Here is a 12,902-nt window from a genome sequence, read left to right on the forward strand (position 1 = left end):
TGTGCACTCTTAAACAGGTATTGTTCAGGCGCTTTATAAGGGGCATTAACCAACCCAAACCGTGAGAAACAGTAACAGGTTGACCTGACACATGGTCACTTACTCAACCCCAACAACACCCCTGGGCATGCACCCTTCTACATGACATAGGGTCATAAATCATTACATAGGGTCATAAATCAGGCTTGGGTCATCAATCATTAACGGCCTGTCAAATGGACCCTTACTCAACCCATAGCCCCCACCTAACCAGGCTTGCCTGACCAGAAGACATGCACACGTCATCACTACATAGGGTTCACATAGAGTTCACATAGGTTCACATAGGGTCATCAATCAAAATTTTGACACGTGACATCTACTTTAATCTCTCTAATATCTAATATCTCCCTCCCTAACTTTAAGCATCAGCTGTCTGAGCAGCTTACCGATCACTGTACCTCTACACAGCCAATCTGTAAATAAATAGCACACCCGACTACCTCATCCCCATATTATTACTTGCCCTCTTGCTCTTTTGTTCCCCAGTATCTCTACTTGCACATCATCATCTGCACATCTATCACCCTAGTATTAATGCTAAATCGTAATTATTTTCGCCTCTTGGGCCTAATTATTGCCCACCTCCCTACATTTGCACACACTGTACATAGATTTTTCTATTTTTCTTTTCTGTTATTGATTGTACGTTTGTTTATGTGTAACTCTGTTGATTTTGTCGCACTGCTTTGCTTTCTCTTGGCCAGGTCACAGTTGTAAATGAGAACTTGTTCTCAACTGGCCAACCTGGTTAAATAAAGGTGGAAAAAAAATGAACAGTGTTTTACTGTGCATTGTACAGTAATCTACTGTAGGTAGTCGGTTTATACAATTGATTAATACAGTAAGTTACTGATAAAATTACAAAAAACAGCTGACAGTGTAGTTGGCTGTTGGGGCACTATGACATCACCTTACAATAATCCCCTGAAAGGATTTTTGACATTTTGCCTGTCCACGACCACTCTTACCTACCCCTTTTGGATTGATGAATAAATATCAAAGACTCAAGCCATCTCCCGTGTCTGCTTCTGCCCGTATGCAAGTATTACATTTCAACATTGTTTTATGTATTTGACAATTTGTCACTTTAACCCTCCTTGGAAGGCATTGTTGGGCATAATGCTCATTCATCTAGCAGTAACTGGAGCTAGAGCTTTAATCATTGCAGGTTGCTGCATTAGCCTCTGTCATTCAGAGCAGAACGCATGCCCTTGATGGTGGGAATGGCTTGTCTCGTTGTTGTAAGTCAATTTATCCGCTGGTTTTTATATCCATTCGTCCTGATCCATTACATCTCATAGCACAACAAACTGCTTAATACTATTTTAGAAATATACTTATCTTTATTGAAACATACAACATTATGTAAAAGTATCGTAAAAGTATCATAAAGTCTAAAAATGTTGAATTACCCACAATCCTCTAAAAACAGAGCCACGTGTCAATATTAAATATTAATAACTTGCAAAAAAACAAGTTATTAATATTTAAGTGGTACGTGGCTCTGCAAGAAACGTCATAATTCTATCATAAATATAAATCAAGAAGAAATATGTCTGACTACTACTTAGTTAGAATCAAGTAAGAACCACTTATTTAATCCACGTTAGATCGACTTTAAAATATGAATCATAACTTGCAAAAACTCAACTTTAGATGAGCAGAACACAAATAAATGTTATATTTACTCAATAGCCTAATATTTGTTAACAGTACTCAACATTAAATTATAAATCTTATTGAAATCTGAGTTAGTACCACTTATGATTTGAGTTCTACTGACTGTCCGAGTTTGAGTAGCCACTACTCAATTTCTCTAATGAGTTAGACTGTTATTTCCCATGCATAACATCACATTGATTCGCAATAGGCTGTAATTATGTAGCCTATACAATGACACATTTTCACATTTCAAGACAACTGTTTTCGGGTGGTTTATTGCGCTAAAACACGAATGCATTCTTCACATAAAATGGTGCATCTCCACTAATGTAAAACGGCAGAACCCCCTCCCCGAGCACCCGGAGACACAAGTTAACACGATTTCGCTTTCGGGTGGTTTATTGAGAACAAACATGAATAAATTAATTACATAAGTTGGTGCATCTCCACTGTTGCTACTCAAACATATCGGACAGTCAGCAGAAGACAACCGCTCTTCCTGAGCGCACAGAATAAACACAAGTAAACACAATTTCACTTTGAGTGCGCAATATACAGAATGCATAGGAAATAGGAAAACCTTTAAGATCAATAGCCACATTGAATGCAGCAAAAAGACTTACCTAAGGAATCCACGGGGAAGATAATAGCTAGTCCACTATTTTGATCAGAAAACCACGTTTTTGTTCTCCTTAGGTGTGACTAGCTAGCCTACTCTACACATCACTATCCCTTATACATACATGCGACCAGGTTCCATCTGCTGCAACTGGATTGAGTCACTCAGCACCCCGTTGTCCGAATCAAAGTTCGGACGTTTCCGACAAGTTGACGAATAGCCTTAGGAAATAGTTGGACATCTCCCGAGTTAAAAATCATGCCCTTTTTTTTTATCCAAAAGAGGTCGCCAGAGTATTGCATCTCATTTATAGCGCGTCATATAATTTGAGACCACGATTAAATTACACAAACGATGTAGCAGTTGTGTGCAACGTGAACCAGGCTATTCTGAATCGGAGTAGGCTAGCTACTAAATGTATGAATTGCAGCACTAACATTTCAAGTCTAACCTCCCTAAAATGTGTGGCCTATTTGGACAAGGATATCTAGTTTCACCGCTCTTTAAAAGCCCTAAGGAAAGCGTGTATCGGTAGTTTTAGACATGCGGAAGTGTGCGGGGGCTATGATGCACTGTTAAATGACGGACGGCCCTCTGTGTTCCTAGCTGTGCTGGGAAATAATTATTCATCCGAAAGATCTGCCTCTCGGGACCCTTTTGGATACCCGGTGAATGAACAGTGGGTGAAAATTATGTTATGATCGTTTGGGGACGCACAGTCGGGAATAGGCTGAGCGAGAGCTGATAGTATCTACAAGATAGATACATTCACTCAGGCTTTATTAGCCATAATCATTTGAGATACACTACTTGTCTTGGACGGTTCAGGTTATGCTGATGTGCTGATGTATGCCAAAATATCATTAAGGATTCAACAACCTTCACAAAAAAACAAAGAGTGCGGTTTTGAAACTGCAGTAAAAGTGCAGTAACTGCAGTCGACTTTGGTATTTTGGACGCAGTAATTGCAGAGTAATAGTCTAATATATATATATATATACACACACACACACACTCCACTGTAACTGCAGTTACACTGAAACATTACTGCAGTAAAATCGTTTATTTTGGACGCAGTATTTGTGCTCTGACTGCAATCTTTTCTTAAGGTGGACCATAGGACAAATACATTATTCTGCCACTCTAATGAATACTCAGGGAGAAAAAGGTGAAGATTCACTCGCAGAGCGCGGAAGGTGTTAATTTCGCAGAAGGCAGAAATCGTGGTCACAGGCAGGAAACAAAACTAGGACCGACGGCTATAACTGGTTCTCACAAACGAACTAGGAAAAGGCTTAGTAGAGTCAAAATGAACAATACCTCACAAAGGCACAAACAGAATGACCTGAACTAAATAAGGAGCTGATGAGACCAGGTGAGTATCTAACACAGGTGAAATCAATGAACAAAAATGAAAGACTACTAATGAAAGGGCTACGTTCAAGAACATAAAGAAACATAACACAAGGCTGACTGAGAAAATAAATACAGGACCTTACAGCCACAGTGTCTTTGAAATGACGGCTATTGTCAGTGAAACATTATCTCAGAAGGATCCACTGTATAACAGATTTTGAAGCATCACTTTCAGCTTTTACTTTTGCAACCTCTAAGCATCCTAATTGTGTGTCTCTTTTCACCTCTATTCGATTCTAATAGGGACTACTGGTCTGATACACAGGGACTACTGGTCTGATACACAGGGACTACTGGTCTGATACACAGGGACTACTGGTCTGATACACAGGGACTACTGGTCCGATACACAGGGACTACTGGTCTGATACACAGGGACTACTGGTCCGGTACACAGGGACTACTGGTCTGATACACAGGGACTACAGGTCTGATACACACGGACTGCTGGTCCGATACACAGGGACTACTGGTCTGATACACAGGGACTACTGGTCTGGTACACGGGGACTACAGGTCTGATACACAGGGACTACTGGTCTGATACACAGGGACTACTGGCAATGTTTCGTGCAACTCCTTCAGCACGACACTTGCGGCAGTTAAACTACCAAAAGCACATTTAGAGATTGTAGAAAATAACACTACTAACCCCTCTGTTGTTGTCTTGTGTCCCTCCCTGGTGTGTGTGTGTGTACGTGCGTGCGTGTGTGTGAGGAAGGGGGAGAAAGAGGTGTATGTGCGTCCTTGCGTGTTTGTGACCAATATCATGTTGGTAAAATGCAGAAAAGACACCTGTGTTGTGTGGCTGGCCGTTGAACAGCCCTAAGCCTGCAGGAAGCTGTTGACATCTTCAGGGACCAAGACGATATCTCCTCAGGCTAGCCCTCATCAAACACCTGTTACACACACATAGTACTGGAGGCCTGTTCTGTCACTCATATTGGCTCTAATACATTGTTGCTACATTACAATTTATGTATTTTATGTTAGGTAATTTGACTACATAAAATCTTGGATATAGTATAATATATATAGTATATAATTTACTTGTTTTACCGGTTTCTATTTTCCAGCCATACAATCCAGCTTTCTCGCTTCCTGGGAATTTGTGGATGAGGCTTTTCTTCTCCCTATTGTTTTCACTAAATGGTTGGTGTTGGCAATTGGTGTTAGTGTGAGGAAATCATTTATCACATTCAGCTCGTCGAGTGTCCAACAACAATCATGATAACGGAGTCAAATATCCTTCCTCTCTCAAGAGCCTTTCCCTGCTCATGGTCCTTTCAGAAAGGGACTTCAAACTGGATATGGAGGTACAAACTCATTTCCTCTGATTAACGCAGTTGGAAAGCATGAGTACGTACGGTCTCTGCTTAGACTGTTGGCATAGAAGAAAATGTAGGCATGTGAGATACAAAAGACAGTTCTCAAAACAATGTCACTCCTCACAGCAAAAACAGAACCTATACCTCTAGAGATTTAAAAAATGTTTGCCTTTTCACTTCAGAACTGCAGTTCTGGATGAGAGCTGGCTTCTCCCGCTAACATTTAAATGAGCCCAATCTCAGAACTGTGTATGACTTCCCTTCCTCATTTTTAGTCTGTCTTTTCCAGGTGTATTGGTTGTGTTTGATGCTATACCCTGTTAGCTAGGGATGGTGCTCAGGTGAGTGGTAGCGTTTGTATCCAACCTGGACTCAGTGGTAGTAGTAAACATATTTTAGGAGTCCCGTGTTGAAGATGGTGACAGATTGTTGCCTACCGTTACCTGGGGGCTTCCCACCAGGAAGTCCAGTTGCAGAGGGAGGTGTTTAGGCCCAGTGTCCCTAGCGATGAGCTTTGTGTGCACAATGGTGAACACCGAGCTGTAGTCTGTTAACAGCATTCTCATTAGGGTTCTTTCAGCCAGGTGGGAAAGGGCAGTGTGCAGCACGATTCAGATTGCATGATCTTTGGATATGTTCGGGCGGTATGTGAATTTGAATGAGTCTAGGGTTTCTGGGCTGTGAGCCACTGCCAGCCATTCAAAGCTACTTAGTGCTCGCGCTGTAGTTGCGGCAAGTTACCGTCGTTATCTTGGGCAGCGATGATAGATACAGAGCCGGCACAAACCTATTCCCATTGGTGGAGAGCAGTTTGAGTGCAGAGTGGCTGTTTGAGACACCACAGAAACATGCCAGGATCCTTCCATGAAGTGCTCAGAGCTAGCATGGAGTCAAACTGCATTGTACACAAGGACCATTTAATAGCTCTGGTATTTTTAGTTCCTAGTGCATTGAGGCCAAGAAAATGTAATTTTAGGATGGGAAGGGCTTTCAATTTTAAGCACACTTAATCCTGGGTTTCCCCCTTCTACTTTAAGCTCAGTGGTACATATGACAAACTGGATGCATGAACCTTATAATGTTGAGAACTTCACATTACAGGAAGTTACCCCACAGAACAGCAATTTGTCTTCCAAGTATAGCTAATAGAATTAAGATGTGGTACCTTAAAAAGGACTTTCCTGTAAAAGCACCTAGTAGATAATTAAAACCAAACCAGCATTTACTTGTAAACACATTTAATAGAAAGACAATGTGACACTCATAAATATTAAATGTAGCTGCCAAGGTTTGTTGCATGTTGGAAAAATAACATTGTAAAAAACAGTCCAGAATATACAGAGTCTTGGTCATCCTCCTGGCCATCCCTGACAGTGTCAGGAGGAGTAACTGCATAGACAATCCCCCTGACACCATTATGGAGTGCTAGGAGTGAACTGTTGTGCAAGACATGCTGGCAGACTGCTGAGACAAAGGGTGGAAAGAGATGAGACCCTGACACCACCCCGGAAGCTGACGTAAAGAGCTGACTCGTTCTTTCACCTCATAACCCCCCCAACCACAAAGGCTCTGTCATCTAGAGTATGTATTACTGTCACCCTAAATGAGCCAGTTAACATGTGAAGCCACCTGACTGAAGTCAACAGGGTGACAGCCATGTAAATCTTTCCTCCGCCACCAAGATAAAAACAAGCCTCATTTGCAATTGAAGGCAAGCCGATCGGCCTATCTGCACACTAACCATATCTGATCGTTACCTCATTCTAAAATACATTACAAAAAGAAAAGAAATAACAATGTTTTTAAAATTCACAAAATGGTTAAGTGAGATAAATAGAATTGTGTGTCTAGAGCAGGAGGTACCATTTAGGCCCTCTCTCCCCTTATCCTGCGGGCCAGCTGGATGTCTTTGGGCATAATGGTGACACGCTTGGCGTGGATGGCGCACAGGTTGGTATCCTCAAACAGACCCACCAGGTACGCTTCGCTGGCCTCCTGGTGGAGAGAAAAGGAAAGTGGGGACAAGTCAAGGGATTAATAAAATAGAGTTCCTGTTCACTAAATCCATTAGCCTTCAGACTAGTGTGGTACCAGCAGTCTGGGGATTTTACCTGAAGGGCACCAATGGCAGCACTCTGGAAACGCAGGTCCGTCTTGAAGTCCTGCGCGATTTCTCTCACCAGACGCTGGAAAGGCAGCTTGCGGATCAGCAGCTCAGTAGACTTCTGATAACGACGGATCTCCCTCAGAGCCACTGTTCCTGGCCTGGGAAACAAAACAGTAAAACATTAAGTATTCATGCTATAACTAGACCTGTTAGTGACACACTTCCTTCAGGTTACATCTATGTAAACAAACATGTTGGGAAAACAGGTTGAACTGCTCTAAGTACCTGTAACGATGGGGCTTCTTCACTCCTCCGGTGGATGGCGCACTTTTCCTGGCCGCCTTTGTGGCGAGCTGCTTCCTTGGCGCCTTTCCTCCGGTGGACTTACGGGCGGTCTGCTTGGTACGAGCCATCTCTCACTAGGGGAACAAATAAATATACAAGTCATTCCGAAAATGACTTGAAATGCCTTCAAAGTGAGACAATACATTATCGATCGCTGTCGATGGGAAAAGACGGCTTAAAAAAAGGCAGAATTGTTTTCTACAAAAACAGAAACGCTTAAACATTGCAGCCAACTGTTAACCCCACATATATTTTGATAGACAATTGCAATAACTGAAACCATTTAGCGTCCTTTAAAACAATCGTTACCGTGTCAATATTCCCCTCCCCCACCGCGAACGTAAAGGCACCGCTGGGAGGCGCTTGGTCGGTTCCAGTCGCGCTGGATTATGAGCACCGCCTTGCAGCCTGCTGCCTCGGCCCAGTTGCCAACATAGCAGACATTGTACTGCAGTCTTTGTTCGTTTGAGCGGGGGACGAAAACAGCATACATCGAAAGAATAAAACGTATCGTGAATATTGTGCTAACAGTTTGTCCACTTGTACTTAAACACCGTGGAGGAGAAAAGCCCAAATCAGAAGGAAATAAAAACAATTTAAAATGCGAAGGAAAACTGATATTAGCTACAACTTCTGACCGACGACTGACCTAGCGTTAACACTACGGCTAACGTTGCGAGAAACAAACATCGAAACCCCACGCTGGAAAGTCAAGGTAGTGAAAGCTGCTAATTAAAACACGGCGAAAAAGGTGGCATAATACAACTAGGCTACACATATCCGTAGAGGTATTTAGTTAACTACCGTTAGCAGGCAGCCATATCACATATCGCGGTTGGGATTGCTATTGTTCTAGATATAGTTAACCGTCACAGACAACTGATTTGGGAGGTCAACCGAGTACTATTTCAACTCTTTGTGAATGGAAAAAAACACTATCAAAGAAGAAAAAAAAGCTAAAGTTACTTACCGTATGATAACTGTTGGATTATTCCAAAACTTTAACAGGTAGACCAGCAGATCCTAACTGCTCTTCTTTGAGACACACAACGCGATTAATGGAAAACGGCGATGAATCAATTTTTATACTTTCTCATGACGTCAACTAACCGATTTCTAAAGCCGGTTGGTTGAGAAGGAGAAACTCGTAAGACCATTGGTTAAAAAGTCCATCAAACTGGCTCACTCATTGGTTAACAAAATCAAACATCCCATTGGTTATTTTCTGTCCTCTGTATCCAATCAGAGCGACCGAAATATTATCGCGAAATACTTGGGTTGAAAATATTGCAGAAAATATATAAACATTGTTGTTTCAACAAAATGCTCTTCTGAAACATGTTCTCAACATGTTCTAACAATTCTGTGACTTGAAGGACATCCTAGTTATTTTGCAATGGTTGTTTTTCCATGGTATCATGATCATATTGCTCGTGAATGACCAGGATTGTTGTTGTATCAATTAGATTACTCTGTATGATCAATTAGCTTATAAGACTAAACGCGCAATTCAATTGGAATACAGAGTATCAGACAGTGAGTGTCGATATGGTCATGGCTGTCTGAGTAGATCGTGAATGCTGCCTGGCCGAGAAGACATGACTGCAATAAAATATATGTTTTTTTCCCCCTCGACCTTCGAACGACATTTGTACAGTCATTTCTCCCTAATATAATTTTAACTTGGGTGTCTGTATGTTGTTCACAACATGGTGGTTTTCTGTTCTCAAATTCTCTGTTTAGAAATGTTATTTTAGGGATGTTTTGTAACAGTTTATGACCGCACACGGGAAAAGCCTGTAATGTTGTTATTTTTGTTTGCACAGAGTAGCACACATTTCGTATGTTTGGATCAGAAGTACAACGTTATGTATTCTCCATAGAATAAAGACACTGGTTTCATATTAAAATTATATTTCTGACTACTCCACACACTGCAGCTTCAAAGCAAAGAGGACCAGACATTATTGAACTACATATTCCATAGCTCTTAGCAAACCCCATCATTTGACTGTCAAAGATCTGTATAATCCAAGATAGATCACAGCCTTTCGTTTCCAATGGGAACAAATTAGGGCAGTAACTCAATTCGCCCTTGCACTCCTAAACAACACTTCTTCTTTTTCTTTAAAAAAAAACTTTGGCAACGGGTAAAATCTAGTAAGTTCACTCTGTTTGTAACAGATTCTAGTTTTGGGAACCTAAAACTGAATTGACATCAAAATGTTTTATCAATTAGAAAATGAGAATAATGTCGGCCAAAATCCATCTCACTCCTTCAGAGGAATGCCAGAAGCCTTATTGCTAACAGTCAGGAGCTTAAGAAATATGTAATTGATTTAGAGATCAAACCTGATGATATATGTGTTCAAGAAACGTGGCTTATACCACATCTTGATTGTATTATTCCTGGTTATCAGATCTGATAGATCAACTGGACAGGGTGGTGGTTGTGCTACGTTCCTAAGGGAAGGTCTTGTATATCGTAATATACCTGTCCCATCTGAATATCAACGATGTGATGGTGGAAGTCTACAGTGCAGGTAGTAATATTAAGGTACAACATTTTTACAACCCGTGTCAACTATCCGTAGCGGTGTTTGATGAAATATCAGGAGAAATAGGCTCTAGAGCGATATGGTGTGGTGACTTTAATTACACGTAATAGTTTATGGGGAAGCTAATGGTTCTATTGTTGAAGATATGATGAAAACAAGAGCATTCATATGTCTTCACGATGGATGTGGTACAAGAGTTGATGTTTGAGGGATTACATCCTGCCTGGACCTCACAACTGGCCTCTAACTCTATTGCATCTACAGGTGAATGGAATGGAATGATTCTACTGTTGGAAGTGATCATTTCCTGATTTGGTGTCCTGTGAACTTTGATGTTACTATTCCAGATATTCCAGACATTCTGAAGATGGTGATTTCATTAAGCAAACTGGGAAAAGTTTGGTGATCATTGCTTCAAGTCTGTTGGAGAGTTGTCTTCTAGTGAGGCCGGGTTGATGTGCAGTATGTGCTGCCTCTGTGACCTCTCTGAGTTTTGAGTGCTGAGAATTTATATGAATTTATATGTACCAATGAGTGAAGTAAGTAAGAAAACGGAAGGTGGTTCCTTGGTAGACTGAAGAGTGCACTTGCGGCTATTCAGGAAAGATATAGGGCTTACAGAGTGTAGGAATTTCATGGAGACAGTTCTGCTCTAGAATAGGCAGGGCTACTGAGCTAGGGAGGGGGGGGGGGGGGTATATGGTCTATGTTGAAGAAGATGACTGGAAGAAGCAGGTCCTCTCGAATTCCAGATTTGGTTGTGGGTCAAAAAATGTCTGTAACTGATGAAGAAAAAGCTGACTTGTTGGGGAAGACATTTGTTAGGTTACATAGCAACTTTGGATGAAGTACACAAGCAACGCAGGTGTGAAGATTTTAAATACTCATGTTAGTGTGTATAAGAAAGGGATACTGTTGACTCTTCTTTGGATGCTGTTTTTACCACACATGAGATGCGTTTAGCCTTAATAGGGTGTGGATATACAGCCCCAGGTCATGATCATTTGTGCTATGTAATGTTTAAGCATCAACATGATGAGGTCATGCATGTTCTCCTGGGATGATTTAATATGATTTGGAGTGAGGGGGTTATACCTTCTGGTTGGTAAGGTGCAGTAATATGACCTTATGTTAAGCCTGGTAAAGGACCCTTCATGGTGCTGATAGTTATAGACCAATAGCACCGACCTTTAACTTGTGTAAACTGATGGGAAATATGACAATAAATAGATTGTCATATTTCCTGGAACATAGAGGTTTATTGGGTCAACGTCAAAGTGGATTCCGTAAAGGTAGAGCTACTTTGGATGCATTAGAAAAGGTGAGCAATGAAGTTGAAGAAACTCTGGTCATGAAAGAAGTAATGACTACTGTCTTTATTATGGAACAACGGCAACGAGTAGGCTTCACAGGCTGGACAGAATCCAGTGTAGCGCTATAAGGATATGCATTGGTGCATTCAAATCAACATCTGTATGTGCCTTACTAGTGGAGGCAGGTGAGATGCCCTTGGATATATGGCGTAAAAAAAATGGTCATTAGCTTATTAAGTTAGGTTGAAAGGCTTGAGCCTCACACTGCTACTGTTCTAGATGACTGTTGGGAATATACTAGTAGACAAGGCAGTGGTTTTGGTTGGATAGTTGGAAAGCTTGCTGATGAGAGTGGTTTTAGGGAGTTGGAGGTTGGCCCTTCTGTGTTGATAGAGGATGTTCCTCCATGGTTACTCCCAGATCCTGTTGTTGATCTAACCTTGGTAGAAAAAAAGAAAAGATTGGTCAGAAGTCAGTGATAAAGGGAAACTGGTTGACAATTACATTAGTAGAAGTTATTATGCTTTTCTAACACTTTTCAAAAATGGATCCAAGGACCCAGATAGTGGGCATACAGGAGCAGGCGTTTACATTCTGGAATTGGATCTGCAGATATGTAGAAGACTGACAGAGTTATTGTCAGTGTACTCAGTTGAACTACTGGCGATAATAGTTGCCCTCCAGTGGGTAGAGGACGTACAACCTGTTAGAATTATAGTATGTCCAGATTCTCTGTTTGTATTGAATAGTTTATCATCTGGTACATCTAATAGGAGTCACCTACTATTGGAGGTATTCATGTTATTATGGAGAATTGAGAGACTGGGTGTCGTAGTGAGATTCTGCTGTGTTCCAGCACATTCACGTGTTGAAGAGAATTATATTATAGACCAGTTAGCCAAAAGAGCTTTGAAACAATATACAATTTAGATTCATCTTCCACTGGCTAGAGGTGAGGCCAAATGTAAGATTAGAGACATTTTTGATAGATGTGCGGGAGAAGAGATGGGACTCTGAGCCCAAGAGCCGGCATTTACATGCCCTTCGAAGAAAGGTCGGTGGACCAAGATTCAAAAGTCAGATTAGGAAGGAAGATGTCGTGTTTGCTCAATTGCGCTTAGGACATTGTACATTGAACTCATCATTACATCTGGTTGGCGAGCATGTGAATGGTTTGTGCATGGAGGGTATGGTCGATGAAATGGTGGAGCATGTGTTGTTATATTGTTGTAAGTATGTTGAAGAGAGGGAAAGATTGAAGTGTAGGGTCATTGAGGTAGAACAGGGTTGGAGAGGTTTGGAAGCGATTTTTGGAATGGGGGAGGGTCTATTAGAAGTTAGAAGGGCTCTTTTTTTTCTTCTCAGAAGTACTGAGTTAGGTAAGAGGTTTTAGAAATGTTGTAAATCGTGATTGCCCACACACTCCAGCACAGTAGGAAGCGGCATACACTTTAAACGTTTGTTTGCGGACCGCCAGTATATCATAGAAGAAGAAAATCTTGCTCGATCTTT

The 12,902-nt window shown here is 41.3% G+C and overlaps 2 protein-coding genes across 2 annotated transcripts in view; both read right to left on the minus strand.

Moving 5' to 3' along the window:
- Positions 1 to 2,881, minus strand: part of LOC109865798 (butyrophilin subfamily 1 member A1-like) — a 41,954-nt gene extending 39,073 nt beyond the window's left edge. The window contains exon 1 of the mRNA XM_020454244.2: positions 2,328 to 2,881. The gene's annotated coding sequence lies outside the window, so the exon portion shown is untranslated. The remainder of the gene's footprint in view (positions 1 to 2,327) is intronic.
- Positions 2,882 to 6,288: 3,407 nt separating this feature from the next.
- On the minus strand, positions 6,289 to 8,622 carry LOC109865329 (histone H3.3). The gene is made up of 4 exons (XM_020453419.2): positions 8,490 to 8,622; positions 7,460 to 7,593; positions 7,179 to 7,332; positions 6,289 to 7,062 (listed from the first exon to the last, which is right to left on the minus strand). Exons 2-4 carry the CDS (start codon positions 7,585 to 7,587, stop codon positions 6,934 to 6,936), a joined length of 411 nt encoding a protein of 136 aa, XP_020309008.1. The 5' UTR covers positions 7,588 to 7,593; positions 8,490 to 8,622; the 3' UTR covers positions 6,289 to 6,933.
- Positions 8,623 to 12,902: the final 4,280 nt, after the last annotated feature.

The sequence above is a fragment of the Oncorhynchus kisutch genome, linkage group LG20, assembly GCF_002021735.2.
Source record: "Oncorhynchus kisutch isolate 150728-3 linkage group LG20, Okis_V2, whole genome shotgun sequence".
In the NCBI taxonomy this organism is placed as follows: Eukaryota; Metazoa; Chordata; class Actinopteri; order Salmoniformes; family Salmonidae; genus Oncorhynchus; species Oncorhynchus kisutch.

Bases quoted from the DNA above. Each gene is read 5' to 3' on its own strand.
- LOC109865329 (XM_020453419.2), bottom strand. From the start codon at position 7,587: ATGGCTCGTACCAAGCAGACCGCCCGTAAGTCCACCGGAGGAAAGGCG. The intron at 7,333-7,459 runs GTACTTAGAGCA...TTTGTTTCCCAG, and splicing joins AAGAAGCCCCATCGTTACAG to GCCAGGAACAGTGGCTCTGA. The intron at 7,063-7,178 runs GTAAAATCCCCA...TCTCTCCACCAG, and splicing joins CTGCCATTGGTGCCCTTCAG to GAGGCCAGCGAAGCGTACCT.